Source organism: Ursus maritimus, unplaced genomic scaffold (assembly GCF_017311325.1).
Source record: "Ursus maritimus isolate PB19 unplaced genomic scaffold, ASM1731132v1 scaffold_1, whole genome shotgun sequence".
In the NCBI taxonomy this organism is placed as follows: Eukaryota; Metazoa; Chordata; class Mammalia; order Carnivora; family Ursidae; genus Ursus; species Ursus maritimus.
In genome coordinates, this window is record NW_024423343.1 from 98,434,285 (window position 1) to 98,459,226 (window position 24,942).

The 24,942-nt window shown below is 50.1% G+C and overlaps 1 protein-coding gene across 1 annotated transcript in view; it reads right to left on the reverse strand.

The window, feature by feature from the left end:
• Window positions 1-1,246: 1,246 nt before the first annotated feature.
• Window positions 1,247-24,942, reverse strand: part of SCTR (secretin receptor) — an 84,429-nt gene continuing 60,733 nt past the window's right edge. The window contains exons 7-15 of the mRNA XM_040636868.1: window positions 22,858-22,955; window positions 21,813-21,945; window positions 19,549-19,702; window positions 13,070-13,130; window positions 11,791-11,860; window positions 9,126-9,217; window positions 7,556-7,682; window positions 2,492-2,533; window positions 1,247-1,420 (exon numbers count right to left, since the gene is read on the reverse strand). Coding sequence (XP_040492802.1) covers window positions 1,247-1,420; window positions 2,492-2,533; window positions 7,556-7,682; window positions 9,126-9,217; window positions 11,791-11,860; window positions 13,070-13,130; window positions 19,549-19,702; window positions 21,813-21,945; window positions 22,858-22,955 — 951 coding nt within the window. The remainder of the gene's footprint in view (window positions 1,421-2,491; window positions 2,534-7,555; window positions 7,683-9,125; window positions 9,218-11,790; window positions 11,861-13,069; window positions 13,131-19,548; window positions 19,703-21,812; window positions 21,946-22,857; window positions 22,956-24,942) is intronic.

Below are 24,942 nucleotides of genomic sequence, written 5' to 3' on the forward strand. Positions count from 1 at the left end.
TGGGTTTTACAAAACTTGGACTCCAGAACGTAGATGGAGTCCATGGAGATCACTGAAGAAAGGTGTCATGGGCCAATCTGTTTTTCAGAGAGCAGAGCTCATCAACCAGACACGCTGGGTTCTCAGCCCTGGGAAATAAGCACCTGACCTTTCATTCCAGGAGCCATTCACCTGGGGCGAGGGGTGACCTCATTGTTTCTGCAGTGGGGAGGAGTAGAGGTGGGAAACCAGGGCCCAGAGGGGGACAGCATTTGTCCAGGGTCACCCACCAGCAAGATGCCTTTTCTCTGTTGGAATGCTTTCCTCCCTGAACACTGGTAGGCTTTGTTTTAGAAAAGGGTTCGAATGTTCAGTTCACTTCAATCCTCACATGGCTGGTAGTGAGGGAATGCTCACATTAAAGGGAACTGAGATCCAGAGATTAAAGGGGAGACAGAGTCCCATAAGACAGGGAGGCAGGCCCCTGTCCCTTGTCCCCTACCCAGGAGTAAAGAAACAGGTGCAGCCTTGAAGCATGGGGATTTGAAACCAAAAGCCCTGGACTGACTGCCCCTTCTTGCTGAGAATCTCGGGCAAGTCATGGGACCTTGGTGAACCTGTTTCTCTGTTTCTGTCCGATGAAATCATGCCCCATGGCCAGCTATTCTGCCCCCGGGGCTGCAGATAACTGAAAGCAGGAGGAACAGAGGGGTGCCTTGTACCACGCTAGGGTTACTAAGGAAGCTGGGGGTCTTGGGGCTCTCTTGGCCTCGCTGACTTGGTCAGATGAATTCTGTTGTCTTGAGGCTGTCAGATCAGAGCTACTAAACACGTGAGCTGTAATGAGGCATGGGGAGGGTCCACCTAGGGCCAAGGGTCTCCCGTTCCTCCTATTTCCTGGGCTTCAGACGTAGCCCTGAAAACTCCAGGAAGGAGTAGGGAAGCGAGAAGGAGCGTCCTTCACCTTGTGTCTCAAGGGGTCAAAAGAGTGGGCAAACCCATCCCAGCTAACATTATTTCTCTGTCCTCTTCAGGAGCCCCTGACCCAGGCCCTCTTCCTGCCCCATGCTCCCCTCATTATTTTCAGTCCCGAGAAACATCACCAGAGCCCCCTCCCAACCCAAGGCTCAGAGGAGGGGGGATGGTTGGTCTCAGGAGAAAGCAGATGATGTCTGCTGAGAAGGCGGATCTAGGACTGTCCCGCAGCAGTGTCTGGCCTTCTAATGACCCGTCCCGGTGTCTGTCTGTGGGTGGCCCCGCTTCAAACTCAGATGACACTGGCCCTGCAGGTGGCCCGGCTGGGCTCCGACGTGCTGGCCTTGGTGCTGTGGGCGAGGCCGCTGGTGCCGTTGCTGAAGGAGGAGGAGCTGAGGGCCACGGGGCGCAGTAGGGACTCACGGAGGTGCCACTGCCGCCACTTCTTCTGAACCTCCAGCTGCACCTGGCCCAGAGACCAGCTGTCAGCCAGGGAGACAGGCACCTGGTGCCCTTAGGCCCATTCACTCCCTCTGGGACCTCGGCACGGGCCCTGCCTCTGCTGCCCAGGGGTCATGCCTTCCCCTCTCCCGCAGGCCACTGATGCGCCGTTTCCAGCCCCGATGTCCAGTAGGGATCGAGAGTCCCCTCTTGCCTGGACACTTTTCACCTGCCACCTTACTGCATGTGCCCTGAGGAAGGGGCTTGCGGTTGTTCACGAATTCTAGAACTCCAACGTCCAGATCATCACCCAGGACAATAGGATCCTTTCCTATAAGGCCACCCTAGCTCAGACCTTATCTGGGGACCCCGGAGTTGCTCTTTGGAAATTTCCTTCACGGTTCTCAGAGGTAGCAGCCCAAACCTTTGAAGCCAGGCTTCAGGCTTGAAGTTTTGGAAACAGAGCTTATTCCTATTCAAGGGTGGTGAACCAGATAGATGGTCAACAGTTACAGAAAGGCCTTACTGTACAAAACACTGTATTTAACTAATGCGGGTTGCACACAGCTTGTGCAAATGCTCTGGGCAGGAGCAGAGACCTCAAGGTAAGTGTGCAGGCCTCCGGGGAGTCAACACTCGTGGAGGTCAGTGAGCAGTTGAGTTTCAGAGATTTCTTCATCAAGTCATTTACCAGAGGGGAAGACAGGCCCAGAGAAGGGCAGTGAGCAGGATCGCCCATCAGGCAAGCAGCAGAGCAGTCAGGAGCCTGGGTGTTTGTGGGGTGCCTGCACCTTCCTCTATTTCCTGGACTTGCTCAAGGATAAGAATCGCCTGGAATGCTTGTTAAACATTTTCAGGCTCCAAACCACACATGCAGAATCCTTTTGCTGCATGAGACATGGGGGAGGGGGGTAGGGCCCAGCAGTTATTTTAGCTAGGCCTCCTGGTGCTTCAGTGCTCCTAGGAAGTAAGCTCAGGAGACCCACGCCTCCCACCCACACCATCCATGTCTCCCAACCACCCTTTCCAGGGGGCCTCTGAGCAGGAATCTCGGGGCTAGAGGGCTCCTCCATCCCGGCAGCCGCAGAACACTCACCTCCCCGTTGAGGAAGCAGTAGAGGACCGCCACCACCAGGCCCTGCAGAGGGGGCAGAAGCAGCAGGGGGTCAGTGCAGGTGCTCCAGCACGGGGCTCCTTCCTCCAACTTCCCCATGCCCTTACATTGCCACCCCAGGCTCGCTGAAGCACTCCAGAGCCTTCCCACACCTCTCAGCCCTGGGGGAGTGGTGGTGGTGGGACTGGGGTGACCTGGGGTCCCCACAGTGCCCCTGGCTGTGCTGGCATCACCTGGCACAGACTGAGCTCCTTGGGGCAGGGGCAGGGTCCAGCGTGGGGCACGGTGCACATGGGATTTCAGAGTAGAAGCTGTTAACTTGGGGCCCTTGGGGACCAGGCAAGTCACCTGAACTAGTCAGGGGGGCCATCTGGGAGAAGCAGGAAGTGAGGGCCCCTGAAGTGCACCTGTCCCTCAGGTAGGGGGTGGGGCCAGCCCGTGGGAGACCCTGTGCCCTGTGTGGGTGGGCTCATTTTCAAGATAAGCGGGAAATCTGGAGATGTTCCAACATGGGCAACTATTCAAACTGAAACACGAATGTGTGAGCGTGAGGGCAGGACAAAGCCCACGTGTAGGTGGTGACCAGCCAGCAGTGGGGTGTGACTTCCCTGCTTATCACCTTGGCTAGGGGCCATGAGGCTATATACAAATCATGTTCCCTGGTGGGATGGGGGTCGGTGCCCCTTAGGACCCTCCCTCCCTAGTATCTGGAGCTCCTGTTCTCCCAGGGATGCCTTCGCCTGCCCCCCAGTCCCGGCACGGAGCTCTGCCAAGGCAGGGACTCCAGTCTGGAGATGGAGGATTGGAGGCCAAGAGGCCTGCTTGGGACATAAGCTACAGGCAGGGTCTCTGCAGGGCTTAGGGCCTGCTTATCTCCTCAGGGACCCGCCTCGGGCCAGCTTGCTCTTCCTTCTGCCCTGAGGCTTCTCCGGCTGGTGAGCCCCTGACCCCTCAGAGGCCTGGGCGTCCTAGTTCTGACCTCAGGGGGCCCTAACCCCCCTCCCTAGTCCCATCCAGGCCTGCCCTTACCTGCCCACTACGTTGGAAAGGATGGATGAACCAGCCCGGCTCTGGTGGGCTTAATACGTAGAATTGCTCAGGGCTGCTGTCATTTTAACAAGAGTGAGCGACAGACCTCGAAGGATTTGTTCTAGAATATTGGGCATCGAGGACCGCTACATAGAATGGGGACTATTTGGGGGAGGTGGGCGGCGGGAACACTTACTCGAGGACACGGTGTCCAAATTGTGTAGCACGTCAGAATCACCTGGGAGCATTTGCCTGTGTTATACTCCGCACCCCAAGTCCAAACGTCTGAGGATGACGGAAGGAGCACCAGCAGCTTTGAAACATCCCAGATGGTTCTAATGGCCATTCCCAATTGGGACCCGCTGTCAGGGTGTGAAAGGTTTTGAGATGAAACGGGACGGCGTGCGGAGTGCTGCCTGGCCTGCATACTTGTGGGTTCTGGGTTCCAGGTGCTCCATTTAATCCTTGCCAAAGCCCTAGCGGGGAGGACCCCTGCCTCACGCGGGAAGGAACTGAGTCACAGGGGGTTTCGGCAGGACCGGCGCTGTGTGTGCGTGGCCCAGAGCTGGTGGTCAGGCTGCTGGCTGCGGGGACCACCTGACTCACTGGACCCCACGGTGCCTGGGCCTCCAAGATCCCGGGGCACGTTTTCACAGTTCAGGTGAGGGCAGGAGCCCCGAGGGATGGAAAGTTAGTTGTGCCCCAAGGTTCGATAGGGAAGGCCTCCCACAGCCAGCAAGTTTAAGAAATGCCACAGTTTTTATACAATCGTTAAAAATGAAGTCTCGGAAGGGTTGTCAAGGCACAGAGAAACGTTCACAACAGGTAAGACGGAGAATCAGAAAAAGCAAGATAGAAAACCACACACACATGACCTCGGTTATATGGGCTGTGTGTACATGTGTGTCTTCCTGGATTTAAAAAGAAAAAGGAGAGAGACTTAGAAGTAAACCCACCATCACTTTAACAGGTTATTTCTGGGGTCATGAGATTATAGATTATCTTTTTTCTTTTTAAACTATTGCTTATTTTCCAGATTTTCTACAATAAGTATTATTTCTGCAATCGGAAAAAGCAAATCAACTTCCGTTTCTAGAAGCCTCTGACAATGACAATGAATTGTGGTTCTGTGTGCGGTCTTCTTTCAGCCCCTGTCTTCTAGAGATGGGGAACTAGAATATTTACATTTGAGGAAAGCCATCCCTTTGATGTGCTTAAAATGATGGGGGATGGGGTGAAGGGGGCAGAAGGGGAGAGAGATGGAACCAGCCAGGCCTTGAGTGGGCAGTGGTCACCTGGGGGTTCACTATCTACTATTCTCTTCACTTTAACAGGAGACGTTTTCTAGAGCACAGAATTTTTTAAATATATACATTATATAAAATATACATGTGTAATACGTAATAAAATGATAAATGTTTGTATGTGAACAAAGGTTAAAAAAACCCTCAGAGATCCGTGTTCTGCGTAAACATTTGTATGGGAGCACTTTTGAAGGAGGACCACCTCATTTTGGAGCATATTTGGTACATGAACAGCACACAGTCAAGGTTCACTACAGAACAGGTAGCATGTGGTAATGATGAAAGTGCAGTTACAGAAACGATATGTACGGGGGCGCCTGGGTGGCACAGAGGTTAAGCGTCTGCCTTCGGCTCAGGGTGTGATCCCGGCATTACGGGATCGAGCCCCACATCAGGCTCCTCCGCTATGAGCCTGCTTCTTCCTCGCCCACTCCCCCTGCTTGTGTTCCCTCTCTCGCTGGCTGTCTCTATCTTTGTCGAATAAATAAATAAAATAAAATAAATCTTGAAAAAAAAAAAAGAAACGATATGTACGGAGTAAGATTGGTTCTGATCTTGAAGGAGGTTGCCAGTGACTGGAATTATATATATACCTATTTAATATCTTCCATTTTTATTTTTAATTTTTTTTTAAAGATTTTATTTATTTATTTGACAGAGACAGCCAGCGAGAGAGGGAACACAAGCAGGGGGAGTGGGTGAGGAAGAAGCAGGCTCCTAGCAGAGGAGCCTGATGTGGGGCTCGATCCCAGAACGCTGGGATCACGCCCTGAGCCGAAGGCAGACGCTTAACGACTGCGCCATCCAGGCGCCCCTAATATCTTCCATTTTTAATTTTGCTGCTAGTTCCCTTTGGGTCTTAAAACAAATCACCTGTTGTGTATCAATTACCTTTACTGATAAAAAGTAGTAAATAATGTTACTCTGTTCTTTCATCAAAAAAAAAAAAATTAGGAAAGCGCTTTTTGATTTTCTCTTGACAAGCCATTCCTCAGAAGCCGAGCAGCCTTCAGTGGCAGGCCTGGGCCCCAACCCAAACCCCAGCTCCAGGGGACAGGAAGTTCCCTTTCCATGCGGGGAGGCAGACCTGGGCCTCCGTGCTCCCAGTGAGGTCACTACCCATTTCTGGAAGCCAGGTGGGGGTCTTCCACCCTTGTGGACCCGGAACCCGACCCCTGCTAAATGGGCCATTGTGAGCCCAGCCTCCCCACAAGTTGCAAGAGCAGGTGGCCACGAAGCTCCCTGGTCCAGACACAAAGAATATGGATTACGCATGAGGCTGGGTTCTCTGGAGGCCTGGGGCGCTGGCAGGGAGCTCTGGGCAGAGAAGAGGCCCAGGGAGGGCAGAAGGGACAGCCCTGGGGTGGGGTCTGAAGGCAGGGTTAGGACAAGACCTGATTCTGTTCAAGAATGTGTTCCCAGTGATGTGTCCTCCCTGAAACCTGAAAGTGACAGGAGGGTGACCCTGACCCCCCACCCTGAACCTAACTCAGGGACTGAGGGAGACTCTGAGCCCCACCCTGAGGCCAAAGCTTCCCCCGTGAGGAGGACTTGGCAGGATAATCAGTGTTGTGGAGGACCGGCAGGCTTCTTGAGGAAAATCCCCTGGGAGAAAATTCTCTCAGGCCCCAAAGCCTATAACGTCTAGGCTTTTCCCGAGAATTAGCTTGTTCCCATCTATAGATATTGTAAATCTCGGAACAGACTGCACTTCTGTTTTTGCTTTGGCTACTGGGAAGCTCCAAACCAATGTATGACCCATCTCTCCACCTTCACGGCACTCAATTTTGGCTTTTATTTTATTTTTTCGCTGATCCTTCATCTACGTTTTTTTTCTTTTTTTGTCCTCTGTATGGGCTTCCTGAAAGCTCTGTCATATTATTTTTAGGAGGAGAGAGCTATGAGAGGGTAAACAAATAACACTGTGGAGTTTGGGATTCATGTGAAGAGTCCTTCTGTCCAAACATGTTTACTATCTGTTTTGTTGTTGTTTTTACTATGCATTTTTCTTAAGCGTCACAACATCTTATTGAATTAGGAGATAAGTGATTCTCCCCTCACTCTCCTTCTTGTTTTTAAAGTTGGTTTGGATTTTTGACACATTGTGAGTGCACATCGCCTCAGAGAGTCCAGTGATTGTCCTCACAAAACACGGGTAGCCTCTGCACACCCCTGCCCCCATTTCCTGTTCCTCAGAGGCAGCGACTTGGAATTCTCTTCACTGCTTCTGAACAACATGCTGATGCGGGGCCTTCTGGATGTTTCGGTTTGGGGCACTTTCATGGGCTTCCCAGAACGAAGAGGAGGACTTGACTCTCTTTCAGGCGCCCTCCCTCCCCCATTCCCATAATGCTCCTCTTCCTGCCCTGCTCTTTGATGGCTCAGCCGCAGCCTCAGCGCTGATTACGTATCTCTTCTTGTGAGCTGTGCAATCTAGTGTGTGGCGTTGCTTGTCCCTTTTCTCTTCCCTGGAGTCCGTCTGTGTCCTTAGTTTTATCTCCCACCCCCATCTGACTGGTGGGGGGCTTGGGTCCCCCTCGGGGCCCCACGGCACAGCGAGGTCCTGTCCACCTCCTCTGTCGGGTGTTGTGCCAAATGAGGCATCCCACACCGCACACGGCTGGACCTGGGGAGACCTGGCGTGCTGTCGCTATGGCCTCCGTTTCTCTAGAAGGAGAGAGAGCTCCGGAGAAGCACGGTCCCTGAAACTTACCTGGAAAGAGCCAAGGGCCAATTCAAAGAACCACTGGACCTCGATGGCGTCCTCTGGGGAGAAGGCGAAGACGATGTAGTGGACTCCAAAGAGCGGGATCAGCAGGAGAGTGGACTTGGCCAGGCGCCTGCAGACACAGAGCGGCTGTGGCGTCCCGCGCCTCCCCACGGGCACAGCTCCGCACGCCCCACCCGGTCCGATCGCAGGACGCCTGCAGTGGTGCCCCCACGCCTTTGTGGTTTTACCTTTTATTTTGGAGAATTTCCACCTCCCGCATACCCATCACCCAGGGCCAGTCCCCTAAACTTTCTGATCATGCACCCCATCAGGAAAAAAAAATGTGAACACGTATCCACCCAAATCACTTTATTATTTATAGATTATGTGCATGGGTCATTGAATCTATTATTCACAAAGCCAGGGTTCTTATTTTTTTGGATAATAAATATCTATAAGAAGTTCTTTCATTTTCTTCCCAGATCTCAGATTAGGGTTGCTAAAATTAGCAAATAAAAATACAGGATGCACAGTTCAATCTGATTTTCAGATAAACAACAGATAATATTTTTTTGGAGTAAGTGCCGAAACACTCTTCATTGTTTATCCCACATTCAAACTGAACCAGGCGTCCTCTGTTTTATCTGGCAACTTTATCCTGGATCCCCAGCTCCACCCTACTGTGGAGCCCACTGCCCTAAAGATGTCCTGGAGAATCTGTCACCAAGCAATCCAGGTCACTGCCAGATTCTCAAAGCTCAGAACATCACAGAGAAAGTCTGCGGTGGACACTGATTTGCCTTTAAGGGGTCTGTTTTGAATTAGGTCTCCCCCACCCAAATTCACCAAGTGAAGCCCTACTGAAATAGCTCTCTGTGCTTGCAGGTAGGGCCTGTAAAAAGGTGATTAAGTTCAAATGAGGTCGTTAAGATGGGACCTTAGTCCAATCAACTGTGTCCTTATTAAGGAGAGGAGGAGACACCCCGGATTCCCGCACACAGACAAAAGGCCGAGTAAGGACACAGGGGGAAGGCAGCCGTCTACAAGGCCAGGAGCAAGGCCTCAGAGGAGACCAAACCTATGGGTACCTGGATCTTGGGTTTCCAGCCTCCAGAACACTGAGCAAATAAATTTCTCTTCTTAATGCCATCCCACATGTGGTTCTTTGCTATGGGGGCCCTACCAAACAAATACAGCATCTCCCTTCAACATCTTAAAGGTTTTCAAGTATTTTTGGATCACACATCTTGAAGATCTGATGAAAGCTCGAGCCTTTCTCCCCTGAAAAATACACAGACCTACACAAATTTCTCTGAATTGGGGTCCCTGAAGCCCATCGGCAGTCTCCCTAGCGTTGCCTCAAACACAGATTTCTTCTCCCTGGGATCCGGAGAGATTTTTATCTTCCCACCGCCAGGGCTGTGTCTAAGGCTTTCCAATGGACCCACTCCTCCCCACCCCCATTCCCAGTTGCATCGTAACCTCCTTGGAACCAGACCAGGTGGGTAAACCATAGGCGCTCTAAATACCTGCTGGCTGACTGTGCGTGCCTGGGTCTTTGCCCTCCACTTACTTATAATGGTTTACTTCATTCCCTCTTGTTTCTTGGGTTCTAAGTTTTCTCATCAGGATTCTTAGAATGTTTATAAAAAGGATGAAGTTAATCTGTAAAACACAAGACGGAAGTGGGGTTGAAGGTGATCGCCACCTCTCCTGGCCTTGACCCCGGGCCCCGAGGCCAGAGAAGGCATTGCAGACCACGCCTGGGATTGCACATCGCTGAGCCACCCCGCCCGGCCGCTCAGACTCCTGTTGGAACAAGGTGTCTGGAGGTGATGGCTGACACAGCAGCCGCGCCTGTCCCTGGCTGCAGGAGCTCTAAGTCCCGCTCAGTTGTGGCAAGAATTACTCACACCGGAATGCGCTGGACCTTGTTAAAAGGCAGGTGACTGGTGACCTGAGAGTCGGCATTTCTTTCTTTTCCTTTTTTTTTTTTTTTTAAAGATTTTACTTATTTATTTGTCAGAGAGAGAGCACAAGCAGGGGGAGCAGCAGGCAGAGGGTGAAGCAGGCTCCCCGCTGAGCAGGGAGCCCCATGTGGGGCTTGATCCCAGGACTCTGGGATCATGACCTGAGCGAAGGCAGACACTTCACCGACCACCCAGGCGCCCCAAGAGTCTGCATTTCTACCGAGCTCCAGATAATGCTAAAGCCGGTCCTTGACTACACTTTGAGTGGCAAGGCTTTCGTCCCACAGAGGTTCTTAAAATTTTGGGTGCAGAATGGGGGGCTCCCTCCCCCAGAGGTTCCAGGTCAGTAAATCTGGGGTGGGGCCCCCAACTTTGCAATTTTTAACAAGCTTCCAGGTGCTGCTGAAGCTGCTGGTCTGGGGACCACACTTTGAGAACCACTGCTTCAAAGCCTTATGGAGTCACTTTGCAGTTTAATCACCAACTCCAGGCAGCCACCCTTGATTACCTCTCTTTCCTGATAAGCTGCAGTTAGGGATCGTGTTACTGTGTAAGCACTTGAAATATTGGAAAGAGGCCAAACACATGCATCTGTCAAACTTGTGTGTGTCTACTTATTTGCCAGTTCAATCATAACTTCCTAAAGGACAGGAACGCAGTCTCATTATTTCTTTTGCTGTCCACCCCCCACCTCTGTGCCCAAGCCCAGTGCCAGAACGTTATAAAGGTGCCCACGTGCCGGCTGGTACCTCTCCTCCTCTCTCACCCACCTATCAGCTCCAGCAGCATTTAGAGAAGCACCCTCATTGTTCACACAACCAGCCTGGGGCCTGGGAATGCTGGCCAAAAGACAAGGATTAGTGGCCTGTCCGGGACTCCTAGCCCAGCTGCCTTTTTGGGAACATTGCTTCTCAGCTTGTCCTTTGTTTACGCATCTTGCTCGGAGCTGGCTAGGCACGGTATAAATGAATAAAGGCTATTTTACTTTCATCTATTTTTTTTTTTTTGTCTTAGAGATGCATTTAATTTTATAGGGAGCACTTGAAGGCAAAAAAAAAAAAAATACTTAAGATCTCCAGAATGAATCCTAAATAGTGGAATTCTAGGCCCTGTGACCTACTGGTTGGGAGATTTTTTTTTTTAAGTTCTTATGTATTTATTTAAGTCATCTCTACCCCCAACATGGGGTTCGAACTCATGACCCTGACGTCAAGAGTCGCATGCTTTTCTGATTGAACCAGCCAGGGGCCCCTGTTGGGAGATATTCTGCATCAGGAGTGCCCACCAAACATCACTAGATAGACCACAGTCTGGTGAAATCCGCCCAGACCCTGGGGCCCATCGTCCCTCAGCCAAGGCTCTCCCGGGCTGGGCAGTCAGATCCCCAGAATGATGGCAAGGAAACTGGCCTAACTCAATGAGGAAAGACCGTCCTGGGGGTCTTTGCACAACAGTGCAAAGGCCAGGGCCAGCGCACATCTATTGCTAAGTGAAAAACGAACTAGTATATAAAACTATACTAAGCATTTTGAAAACAGTGTGTGTGCTCAAAGAAAAAGACAGGAAGGAAATGCACATGTGTATTCACAGTGTGTGTCTAGGTCCTAAAAGTATGTGTGATTTTATTCCCTTTTGGAAAACACATTTTGTATTTTCCAACTTTTTTTTTTTACATAAATTCTATTACTAAAAAAAAAGAAAAGAAAAAAAGAGGGGCGCCTGGGTAGCGCAGTCGTTAAGCGTCTTTCTTCGGCTCAGGGCGTGATCCCGGCATTCCGGGATCGAGTCCCACATCGGGCTCCTCCGCTGGGAGCCTGCTTCTTCCTCTCCCACTCCCCTGCTGTGTTCTCTCTTTCGCTGGCTGTCACATAAATAAATAAAATCTTAAAAAAAAAGAAAAAAGAAAAAAAGAAGGAGGCCCTGGAATGGCCCCCTCCTCCCACTTGTCCCTGGAAAGTCATCAGCCAGCCTGGGGAAGACAGGAAGGGGGGCGGGGGGGGAGGGGAGGGGGTTGCTACCCTGTGCTGCACCCTCTCTGCCTCCAGTGAGCCCATTTCCTATCAAATGGTCTTGCAGCCGTGGTGTCCCTCGGAGCCTTGTGCACAGCTGAGGGGCTGATTCTTTCCAGGAGACAACCCCAGTGTGTCCCTACCCCCCCGCCCCCGTCCTCTGTCCCCCTATTTCCTGTCTGTACCCACAGGCTCAGCTCCAGGCCTCCCAACCCTGACCACAGAGCAGAAGCACTTGAGAACGTAAATGGCCACTCACCAGGATGGAGAGGATCACGGGCCCCCGAATGACCCACCAGATGGATGCGTTGGCGTTGATGTCCCAGCACCTGCGGAGGGCCAGCCAGGCAGCGTTAGGAGTGGAGAGCTGAGGTGACCAGGAAAGACCAGTTCCCTCAACTGCTCTTCAGATGAAGGGCCTGTGCTGGTGGCCCTGAGCACTGGACTGGGACTGTGTGCCCAGCGCCGTTAGAACTGACCCTCTTCTGCTGCCTGGGAGCGCTTCAGAGGCCGCTGGAGCAGCCCCCCCCTCCGTGCTTGCCCAGTGAGTGTCTGGGGCAGCAGACGTTTGTGGCACCTGACAGCCAGAAGATCCCAGAACCTCAAAGCAAGCACCGTGACAAACTTGACTGCCAACAATGGCAGGCAGGGGACATCAGTGAGTGAAGTGGCTGGGTGACTGACGTGTGGCCGCAGGACCCTGGGACATCAGGCGTGGGGGGGTTACTTGGCAAGCTGGAGAGCCTGCGCGTGGCCTAAGACAGCCGCAATTCTGCTCCGGCTGATTTTTTCCAAAAGGGAAAATGAGAGATGTTGGTAGAACTTCCCATGTTCTCTGGAGAAGCTAAAAATCCAGATTTTTAAAAAAATCGAATTCACCCAATTAAATGCATTATTTTGAAACGATTATTTGGGGCCCTATTTGGACGGCAAGACACTGGCAAGCCTCCTCTGACCTAATCCACATCCTGGCCTGCTTGCGTCAGTGTGCCGATGAGAAACTGCCTCTGCTCTGTCCCGCTGTCTCACTTCCTCCCCGGCTGCTTTCCGCGTGCCACGTCCCAGCAGGGCCCCCGGGCTGACCTCCATCCCCAGCGACCAGCAGCCTTAGAGAACAAGGCTAGATCGCTCTGTGCCCATCAGGAGTCGCTGGGAATGCGCTGCCCCTTTCCTGCTCCCACCTCTGCTGGACTCTCAAACACCCGGGGGGAGAGGGGGAGTAGGGAGGAGCAGAGGAGGGAGAGACCCCAGGAGGAAGGAAAAGCGGGGTTGGCGCAGAGCTGCCTCACTGAGCGGCACCTGCCTGGAGTTGCACGGCTCTTGCCCAGGACCCGCTCTTCCCACGGAGCTGCCGGCGTGGGTGGGAAGGGAGGCAGGCCCAGGAGGGTGCGGACCGGCCCAGCGCTCTAGAGTACTTGCTGTGGCCCCCCGCTTGAAAAACAGGCCTCTCCTAGATAGCGCCAAAGAAGTGGCCACCCTGCTTGAAGAACTAGACAATATCAAATACACTCTCGTTACCTCTCCTTCAAACAGCTTACCCCACATCTTCCAGAAAGAGCCTGCTGATAGCCCACGAAGCAACAAAAATGGCCGGGGAACCTGAAGATTGAAAATAAAGGGAGGAAGGGAGGGAGGGAGGAGAGGGGACTCAGTTTTCAACCCCTGTACAAGAACTGGGCAGTTTGCCCAGCCCGGGAGCAAGCAGGTGCCACAGAGACCCCCTAGTCAATCCTGTGCAAATGGGCAGCCTCCTGCTTCTGGGGTCCCAGGCATGCCCTGGGAACTGAGGCAGAATCAGCTAGTTCTTCAGGGGCTCAGGATGTCCTGGGAGCCTGGGGAAGACTCAGGAAGCCCTCTGCAGGGAAGAGAAGGGAGAAGTGATGGTCTACACCCGTGTTGTCCTGGGCAGTGGTCACATGTAGCTATGGAGTACTTGATATGTGGCTGGTCCCACTGGAGATGTGCTTGTAAGTGCAAGACAACTGATTTTGAAGACTTAGTAGGAATAAGAGAAGGTGACATATGCTAGTTTTTATATTAATTATATGTTGACATAAAAATATTTTTATACCGGGTTAAATAAAATAGATTATTGAGATTAATTTTACCCGCTTCTCTTTACTGTGTCTACTGGGGCTACTAGAAAATTTTAGGATATATGTATATGGCTCATTCTATTTCTAATGGACGTGCTCGTCCACACCTGAATGGTAACAGCCCTGTCTCTGGGCTGTTCGGGTTGGAGACCTCCAGCAAGCAGGTTTTCACCCAGGCGGGAGATTCAAGGATTTTTCTCTGGAGGAATCCAACAGCCCCAGACAAAGGGCATATAGATGGTGATGCTGGGGACCCCCCGAGACAGTGGCCACTTCCAGCCCAGTCATGCCGTGTGCGCACACACAGACCCACACCCACACCCACACGCACACCCTCCACCCCACGCATGGGCCCTTCAGTCCGCTCTGAGTGACTCATTCTTCAACATGAACAGACAGTCAAGGTCAGGGACATCTGAGGAAAGCTGATTACATAAAAGACAAGGACCAAAACAATCAGAGAGAAGGAACTCAAAGGAAACAGACCATGCAGGCTGTAGGAGGAACTTGGACAAAAGCAACTCTAAGGAATATCATCAGAGATAAGAGGAAAGATTATATCTGCAAGACCCAAACAGGATGCCGAAAATAGGAGCAGTCCGAGAGCAAGGAAGAGGGCTTAGAAATTGAATATATGATAACCAAGATAAAAGACTCCAAAGATGGGTTGGAAGGTAAAAACCAGGAGTCGCCCGGAAAGCAGAACACAAAGAGTGGAATGAAAAGTAAGAGGAAAGACATGAAAACATCAGAGGTCAATTCCAGGATGTGCACTATCTGATTAAAAGTTTCAGAGAGAGGATAAACCCAAAGGGAAAGAAATCAAATAGGTGATGTAAGAACATGGTCCAAGAAATGAAGGATGTGAGTTTCCAGATGAAGGGACCACCGGATGTCAGCAAAAAGGATGAAATCCGCTCTCATGGGGGCACATCCCTAGGGCATTTCAAAACACAGGGGACAGAGAGAAGACCCTGAAGCTTATGCAGAAAAAGATTGTTAAAAATGCTTGGGGAAGAAGAGTAACACTGCAGGGGCGCCTGGGTGGTTCAGTCGGTTAAGCATCTGCCTTCGGCTCAGGTCATGATCTCAGGGTCCTGAGATTAAGTCCCACATCAGTCTCCCTGCTCAGTGGGGAGCCTGCTTCTCCCTCTGCCTCTTGCCCTCTGCCCCCACTTGTGCACATGCTCTCTCGCTCTCTCTCTCACTCAAATAAATAAATACAATCTTAAAAAACACAAAAAAACACAGCACATCCTGTAACATCAGATGCCCAAAGAGAAAGCCTCCAAAATTCTATGAGAAAATGATTTTTTTCAATCTAATTTGTATGGCCAGGAAAACTATAAATTAGGTGTGAAAGTTGAAAAAGATATTTTCAGATATGCAGCTCAAAAACATGTACATTCCCTGCACTCTTTGCTAGACAGGTACTGAAGCGTGTGCTCCAGCACCACCAGGGAGCAAACCACGGAGGAAATAAGAAATTAAGGAAGGGCGCCTGGCTGGCTCAGCCGGTTAAGCATCTGCCTTCGGCTCAGGTTATGATCCCGGAGTCTTGGGATCGAGTCTCCCATCAGGCTCCCCACTCAGCGGGGACTCTGCTTCTCCCTCTGCCCCTCCCCCTGCTTATGCTCTCTCTCTCTCTTTCTGCCAAATAAATAAATAAAATCTTTTAAAGAAAAGAAATAAAGGAGTAGGATTTACAGAGGAAAATGAAGGAAATTCTCAGCATGAAGGGTAAGGGAATTGAGCAAGTCTAGAGAACAACCAGCCCAAATAGAGCAGGAAGTCAGAAGGCTCTAGAAAGAACATTGGTGACTCTATCGGGTTGAAAAGCATCCTCCCTAAATTCATATCTATCTAGAACCTTCGAGTGTGACCTTATTTGGAAATAAGGTCTTTGCAGGTGGAATTAGTTAAGAAGAGGTCATACTTATAAGGATGCCAGTCATATGGGGGCCCTAATCCCATAAGACTGGCACCCTTATGAGAAGGCCATGAAAGACACAGAGTGAAAGGATACACAGAGGGAGAAAGGCCACGTCAAGACGGAGGGGGAAATCACAAGGATGCCATCACAAGCCAAAATCCGCCAAGGACTGCCAGCAACGACCAGAAGCTGGAAGAGAGGCATGGAGCATTTCAGAAGGAATCAACCCTGCCAGAGCTTTGATTTTGAACTTCTGGCCACTAGAACTATGAGAGAATAAATTTCTATTGTTTTAAGCCCCCGAGTATGTGGCAATTTGTTTACGGCAGCCCGGCAGCCCGTAGGAAAGGAATAGAGCAGGAAGAAACCAAACAAATGGGAACTGATAGATTTCCTGTTGGCATGGGAGGATTTGGGAAACACATCAGATGGTTTTCCAGTTCTGTGGGAGAACGGGGGTGTGGGGGGGAATTAAGGACAGCAACATAAAACAAAGAAGTCGATTAAAAGTGACTCCATAAAAAACAAAAGGTTAACTACTGGAAGTAAAATCATTGCACACCACTCAGGCCAGCAGTAAACATTTACATAGATATAATGATACATACACTGAATAGGACTTTTTTAAAAAAGATTTTATTTATTCATTTGACAGAGAGAGTATGTGCCCAAGCAGGGGAAGTGGCGGCAGAGGGAGAGGGAGAAGCAGGCTCACCCCTTGAGCCGGGAGCCCAATGCGGGGCTTGATCCCAGGCCCCGAAGATCATAACCTGAGCCAAAGGAAGATGCTTAACCGACTGAGCCACCCAGGGGCCCCCCTACTTAATTCTTTAAACCGAGGATGTGCATGACTTTCATAAAAATAAGATACATATTTTAAATTCCCTGCCTCAGTTTTGGGTGCTTTGGGCAAAGAACTTGGGTTCTGAAGGGCCCCCTGTTCATTGTCGTCTATCTTTAACAGAGTTGGCGGAAAGTGGGAAAACCAATAATGGCTGGAGTTACGGTTTCATAGTGTGGTCCCCAGACTATCAGTGTCAGAGTCACTTGGGGCCTTGTTAGACATGAAGAGTCTCTGGCTGCACCCAAGGCCAACTGGCTCCGAGGCGCAGGGCGTGGGGTCCAGCCAGCTGGGCTTGACACACCCTCCTTGTGACTCGGACGCAGGCTCCAACTGGAGAACCACCAGCTTCGTGAGTGGGAGCTTAGTTCCTTCCCGCAAAAGCCAGAGGTGTCACCCTTTTCTGCGTACAGACTGACAGCCCAGCCACCTTGAAGAAGTACAAGTGTTGGGTAAGCACTGAAAACCTTAGAAGTGTCCACTCCTTCTGAGTCAGTGATCCCAAGTCTAGGATTCCGTATTACACACGCAAATAAGCTTTTGTCCATCAAAGTATTTATCACTGTGTTATTTATAAGAGTGGAAAATTAGAAACAACCTAAATGTTCATATAATAGATATTTGGTTAAATACGTCCACAGACTAGTTAAAAATGTTTATGGCAGAAGTGGAAGATTACAGAGCACACCTGTGTATTAACAGAAAGAAACAAGATTCAGAATTCTACATATAGAATGACCACAACAGGGGCGCCTGGGTGGCTCAGTTAAGCGTCTGCCTTTGGCTTGGGTCGTGATCCCAGGGTCCCGGGGTCGAGTCCCCAAATCCCCGCATCGGACTCCCTGCTCAGCGGGGAGCCTCCCACTCCCCCTGCTTATGTGTGCTCGCTCTCTCTCTAACAAATAAATAAATACAATCTTAAAAAAAAAAAAATGACCACAACAATGTGGAGAAAAACTGAGTAGGATAAATAGTCTGGAAGGAACCCCCCAAAAATGTTCATTAGATGAGACCAGCGTAATTTTTTTTCTACCTTTTTTTTTTTCAGTCTTATAGTAAGCATGCAACCTATCTCTGGGGAAACAAGTTGCCAAATTGAGGAGGGGCCCCTGCTTTTGCAAGAGAAAGGCTTCTCCCAGACGGAAAAATTTACGCCTTCCTGAGTTCCTTCATGGAGTCCTTGGGGCTGTGCAGGTGGAGAGACCAGGAGGGGAGAAACCACTGTTTTCTGCGCTGTTCCACCCCCAGGGCCTGGCATATAGCAGATGCTCAATAAATATTTGAGAAAGAAAGGAAGGCTCTCATGATCTCACTTAAACGCTTCCTAACAATCCGAGGGGCTCCTGAGTCGGTTAAGCATCTGCCTTCGGCTCAGGTGATGATCCCAGGGTCCTGGGATCGGCCTAGTGTTGGGCTCCCTGCTCAGCAGGAAGCCTGCTTCTCCCTCTGCTCCTCCCTGCCAGCTTGTGCTCTCTTCTCTCAAATGAATAAATAAAATCTTTAAAATTAAATTAAAATAAAATAAGCCCTCCAAAAAATCCTTGACGGAGAGTCGCAATGCAATTTTGTCTCCCCACTAGACAACGACCCCTTTGAATGATGGAACTGTTTTTGTTTCTGTAATCTCTAGAAGCCCCACTGAGCACAAAGAAATGCTCGAAGAAAGTTGAATAAATTGTGATCCTGATATTAGAGATAATGAAACTGCCTATATTCATATGACAAGATCCTGGCAGATCTGGGAGTGGTTAGTGAACAAGGTTCCAAACTGGGTCCTTTTTTGGAGGTCAACTGAATAAGGCAGGTCCCTGGTCCCCCAGTACTCTGGGACTACTGTCCCCTGCAGAAATCCTAAGATCTGCAGAGCCCCACAGCTCCCGCGGGCCAAGGGTCATGTGCTAATCAGGCTGCCAAAGTCTATAGGAGGGCTCGGTCAGCTCCGGCAGCTCAGGTGACTTCCCTGATGTGAGAAGATAGGGCCCTTGCGCGGAAGGATTTAGACAAGCAGAAAAGACAGGGCTTTCCTGGCAGGGGCATTTCTTAATTAAAGGCACTAAGAAGAAAGCAAATGAAATTAATGGCTGGTACACATGACTATCCCTGTAGGCATATGAGTCACTCAGAGGAACCTGGCTATCTTTCTAGAACCCAGTGGGTAACTTACGTATGTTTATCAAATGAACAATGGATGGATGGATGGATGGATGGATGGATGGATGGATGGATGGGTGTTTGTTAATGGCAGAATAAGAGTTAAGGGGCCTTCGGAAACAGACAAGTCTTGGTTTGAATGCTGGGTCTGCCCTTGTCTACAGTGTGAGACGAGCATATCACATCCTGTCTTTGAGCAGGTTTCTTTGAAGGGCCTCTGGAGGCTGTGGAGGCAATTAAATAATGCAGGTAGAGTGCTGTGCTCATAGTAAGGGCTCAAGAAATGGAGTTATCATCTCCACTGATCAGAATGGAAAGGGGGAAGAGATGGAATAGGGCTTGCAGCTGGCTATCTTACTACCATTTCCCCTCCTTTCTACAAATGAACCCTGAAATTCCTTTGGGAAGCTGTGTGGTCTGAGTAGCTTAAGCCAATCAGTGTATTCCATTCACACAGGCCTCTGTGATTGGTTCAAGATGTGTCTGAGACAAGCTGGTCTGATCAGAGTGAACCTCAGAGTATTTGTTGGGAATGCTGGGACGTGACTTTTTCTCTCATTAGATACAACAAGGAAGCTGGTAGCCCAGAATCTGCTGGCAGTTACACTGGGAGCACCAGTCTAATGAGAAAGCTGATGTTACAGAAGGCGAAGTAGAAAGGCACAAAGAAACGGTGTTGAGCTGCTGGATCCAGCCTCACCTGAAGCTGGTGATCCCTGGACTTTTCAGATATATGAGCCAATTGCTTTCTTTTATGTTTAAAGCTGATCAAGCCAGATTTTCTCATACCTACAGTCAAAAGTACCCTAACTGATTTAGAAAGGAAGCGAGAATGAAAATCTATGAATGGAATGTCTAAGGAAGTTGAAGTATCTTGCCTAAGATTTGACAGGTTAACTAACTTAACTGAGTGTGGGGCTGGAGCTAGAAACCAAATCCTCTGGCTCAGTGCCTTTTCCCACATACCCCAGCCGTTACACCCACGGAGAAACATACCCCATCCGAGGGCAACAAATCCCTGGAGGCACTTCCTTTCGGAGAAGAAGGAGATGACGAGGAGCGTGTGAAGGTAGAGGCCTTCCACCAGCAGCCAGGCGTAGTTGGCCATGATGCAGTACTGGAAGAAAGCCATGACCAGCTTACAGCCCACCTGGACAGAGAGAGGCAGGTGAGCCCCAGGCTGGGCGACAGCGGGCTTCCCTCCCGCGGCCTCCCCGGAAGGATGTGACAGGACGTGGTAGGGGTCAGGTCACAGAGCGAGTCTCTGGGGGCTCCTGGCCATTCCCTGTGGCCGTCCACCCTCAGAACCCAGGCCCGCAGAGTTCTCTAGAGGGTGGAAGTCCACCTGCTAGCAGGCTCAGCCAAGAAGGCTGATGGGCCATCAGAGAAGCGGGCAGTGCATGCAAACCCTGGAACCGACTGCCAGCTACAAAGCGGTGTCGGGTAGGGCCCAGCGCCCGAGTTCCTCCTTTGCGCATGAGCGCACAGGCCAGGAGAAGGAAAGGGATTTCTGAGCAAAGGATTAACAAAATCCTTTCCAAGCTATTTCCCCGGAAACAGATGAAGAAGGGACATACCAATTATGTTAGGAGGCAACATTGATTATAGTGAAAATGACCCCTGACTGGCACACTGTGTCTGTTCTGGAGGCCTCTAACTACCAGATGCAGATACCAGTGCTGGCCTCGCCTGACGTGGTGACTTGGTAGAGGCATGTTTCTTGCAGGGATCACCCGAGGCTGTGCCTGGAGACTTGTGGGGCACAGGCTTCCATGCCAGCAAGGCAACCATTCCCATGTGACAAGGGTCGCCTTTCCTTTCACCGAGCTGTCCCCTGGGGAGAGGACAGCTTCTGGGATGGCCTGAGGGCTGCTACATGGGTACGTGGAGGTCACTCCCACAGAGGAGGAGGGCCCGGTGCTGCCCTGCTGGCCAGCTGTGGTTCCTGCCCTACGGCTGCCCACAGACTTGGATTCTGGGCAGGGCCCGTGACTGGCTCAGGAGTCTGATGTTTAGTGGAACCCAAGAAGGTTCCCTGCGGGACGCTGCTGGACAGTGAGGTGGGGGGCCTGAATTTAAGCCTTCTGACTCTCACTCTGGTGCTCTCACTTCATCTTGCCAGTATCCCGAAGGGAGATTCAGTTTGAGTCAGAAAACACACACACACACACACACACACACACACACACAACTATAAACAATAAACTTAACAGAGCTGTAAGGAATTATAGATATGAGTGAGTGGTGGGAAGTGACAGGGAGGTTGACCGAACCAAACTCAATCTCCAATCCCTTTCTCCCTTGTTTGCCTCTGCTACGGACACTGTGATGGTAAAAACTCCATCTCCCAGCTTCCTTTGCAGTTCGGTGTGGTCACATGACACAGTTCTAGACAATGAGATATAGATAGGTGTCTTGGGGCAGCCATTCTTTCCTACCCTAAAAAGGCAAAGTTGCCCAAAGACAAAAACTGTTTAACCCTGACTCTCTTTCTTGACTGGAACATGGATGTGAGGCCTGGGGCTGCAGCAGCCATGTTGTAAACAAGCGGTGCAAAGCATGGCATCAAGCACGCTGGAGCAGAAAGAGGGAAAATGATTGTGTCCACCAGGGCATCATGGAGCCACTGTGCCACCTCTGGATTGCCCATCTGTGGACTGCTTATGTGGGAAACAACCCCCATTTGTTTAAGCCACTGATGTACGGTTTTCTGGTATATGCAGCAAAAGGGGTTCCCAACTGATACACAGAACAATAAAGCAAAGAATTAAGAGTCATCTGAGCATTCAGAAGGAGGAAGGGGGTTAGATTTAACAAAACAATTGTTTTACTACAGACCTGTGTTCGCAGACACACGGGCATATGCTCTCACTTTTCTTTCTACACCCAACCTCAACCCTCTTTAGGCCTGGCCATCTGTCCACAGCTGGGACTTGGCAGGTGGAGGGAAAAGACGAGCGTCGCTATGTATCTAACTGACAGAGTGGCTAAGCCACTCCTGGACGCTGGGAGTTGAAGGGAGGCGCCCAGGGGCTTCCTGACAAGCTGCTCTCATACATGACCCAGACTGTGCACGTGGAGACATGGGACTCTCCCCAGACTCCCTGGCCCAGCCCCAGCACTGGCCCCTCTCCTCTAGGCATCAAGTGCAGCCTCAGCTGGGACTTGGGGGAAGAGCGAGGGGGCCACCACCATCTCCCGAGTTGGGCTGGGGAAGGTGGGCAGGCCTGGCCACACTCTGGGGCACGCAGGCATGTTACCCTGTGGGCATCACAGTGAGCGACGTCGTCCGAGGAGAAGAGCACAGCGTCCTTGATGAAGTTGGACAGGGCACGCAGGATGAAGGACACAAAAAGGTGCATGTGGATGTAGTTGCGAGTGCAGTGGAGCCTCCTGGAGGGAGAGAATGCGGGGCCATGGGGGGCTAGACGACCGGGACCTCGGGCAAGCCTCAGAGACCGAATCTCCTCATTTGCGGGAGGGGTCAGAAGTCTGTTACTCATTGCCTGTCATCTGGTGCTAGAAACAGGCTTTCTTACAGGGCATTCAAGCTCCGGGAGGGCGTGACTCCATCCTCCCACCCTGCCGAAAGGCCTGACCAATCAGAGCACTCCACCCTTGGCTGCCGTGACACGCTCAGGTTGAGCATGTGACCCAAGCCCCGCCTATGAGATCCCCCCCACCCCCCACCCCAGGACTTTGATTGCAATTAATGGAGAAGAGGCTCTCTTTGTCCTGGTGTGGCCGAGCAGGTGGAATGTACCCCTGCGGCTGCTGCCGGTTGTCTCTGCCACCCCTGCACAGAGCCTGCCTGAGGATGAGGCCGATGCAGACTGAAGAAAGAGAGAGAGACAGACCTAGTTCTGCTGACACCTTCGAGCACCTAGATCCAGACATTCCTAAAGCCAGGTACCCCTGACCTTGTCAATTATGGGGATCGGGTCGCCTTTGTTTACTTAAACTGTTTTAAAGTGGATTTCTGTTTCTTGCAAGCAAGAGTCTGGCTAACACCCTTGTAAAACGGGGGTAACGATACTTATCTTAGAGCATTGTGTGAAAATTACAAATAGCGCATGTGCGACGGCTGCGGTAAGTTCCTAGTTACGCTCAGTGACTGTGGCATGAATAAAAGTATGAACAAGGTCACAGGAACATCAGTGTTTGGGCCACAGGGAAGGGGTAGATCAAGAGGTCACCGAGTGGCCCACCCAGACCTTCCTTTCTCTGGCCCAAGTAATTTAAAGAGACCTAACTTCTGTGCCTGCGGAAGGCTGGGGAGACAGAGAGCTGGCAATGTGTTCTCACCGGAAAGCACAGAGGACGCTGAGGGCCACCAGGAGCATCACCAGGGAGGAGCTGTAGCCCACGGTGTACATGACCTTCAGCTTCAGCAGGTACTCGTGCTGCAGAGACAGGCGTGTCTCAGCCCCTCCCACCGGCTGGCTGGGCTTTTTTCTGCCTCGAGCGGACCTGCTCGGGCAGCTCGATCTTTCGATACCGAGTGCTGTGCTCCACGCACCTCCGTTCCTAGACTCGGAACACCTTGGCTTTGGAAAAGATCTCGGGGATCATCTTACGCCAACTCAAACTACGACCCCATGCGTAGCGCCCCTTACCATCACCCTGAATTCGAGCCTTTGCTTGAGTACCCCCAAGGGATACAGGCTCACCGCCTTTTGAGGAAGTCATCTGGTAGACAACGGAGCAAAAGACTAGATAATTTTTTCTCATGTGAAGCTAAAATCTATTACATTTTTTAAATGATTTTTTATTATATTATGCTAGTCACCAAACAGTACATCCCCGGTTTCTGATATAAAGTTCGATGATTCATTAGTTGCATATAACACCCAGTGCACCATGCAATACGTGCCCTCCTTACTACCCATCACCGGTCTATCCCATTCCCCCACCCCCCTCCCCTCTGAGGCCCTCAGTTTGTTTCTCAGAGTCCATAGTCTCTTATGTTTTATTCCTCCTTCTGATTACCCCCCTTTCTTTATCCCTTTCTTCCCCTACCGATCATCCTAGTTCTTATGTTCCATAGATGAGAGAAATCATAAAATCTACTACTTTTAAATTACACCTATTGGACTTTCTTCTGGAGCCACTTGAAATAAATAGAATTTGTCCATATCTAAGGCCTATTGTTATTTTTTTAAATAAACCTTTCATTTTGGAATAGTTTTGGACTTCTAGAAGAGCTGCAAATATCGTACAGAGAGATCTGTCATTTCCTAATACAGCTATTCTACCTGCTTGTCTCTCAAATATAGCCTCAGCATTATATTTTTCCTGCCTTCAATCTCTTTCCACAGTTCTTCACCCTTCTGCTCAAGTTACATGCTCTGGTTTGTCAACGTCCTTCCTAAATAAGGCACCCAGAACCACTAGCTGGAAAGCTCCAGTGTATTCTCTGACCCGGGAGGAGTAGAGTCAGCATCGCCTGCCCTGCTCTCTACTCTGCACTCACATTAATGCAACCAACAGCCACTTCACAGTGCTGCCTCGTCTTTGATTCAGAAAGATCTCAGTGGGATGGAAGAAGGTGACATACAAACATAAATGTAAAACTTGCATCTTCTAGGTTCAAAAAATCAAATTGTGCGACAGCCTTAAAAAGAGTCAAATCAAAGAAATCAAAGAATTAAACCAATAATGCTATACCATCTGTTCCTAACCAAATGAACAAATATTTAAAGGCAATAATATTGTATGCAGCTGAGGGTAGAGTGGGAGCAAAAATTGCTTCGATCTCTCCTGAAAGTAGCATGTATCAAGAACCTTTGAAATATGCATTCCTTTTGACCTCCCTTCTACCTCTAGGAATTAATTCTAAGAAAAAAGCACATACGTACACACACACGAATAAAGAAGCGCAAAAGGAAAAGCATATTTATACATCAAGATGTTTATCACAGATGATTTGTGATGGAAAACACTCAAATGCCCAACAATAGAACGATCAACTAAATTACTTTAAATCGTTAGTTTCATGTTTGCCACCATTAAAATGCTGCTTACCAGGAGTTTTAAAAGATGTCAGCAGGTGCTAAGAATGTAATGTTAAGCGAAAAAGCAAAATACAAATTTTACATGTACAGTATGATTCCTGCTGTCTGTATTAGGTTGAATTACATGAAATTGTCCTTTTTTGTAGGTCAAATGATTGAATACCGGCCATTTCATGTGATTCAATCTCATACATGCATAGACCTCATGACTGCAAAAAGATGTGTTAGAGGTTAATAATGGTTAACTTTGGGTGATAAGTTTGTGGACAAAGTTGTTATTTTCATTTGTATTTTTTCTACACTTTTCATTTCTCTCCAGTGGGTAAGTACTATTTTACAACCAGAAGAAAAAGGTAATTAATTAAAAAAAAAAAAA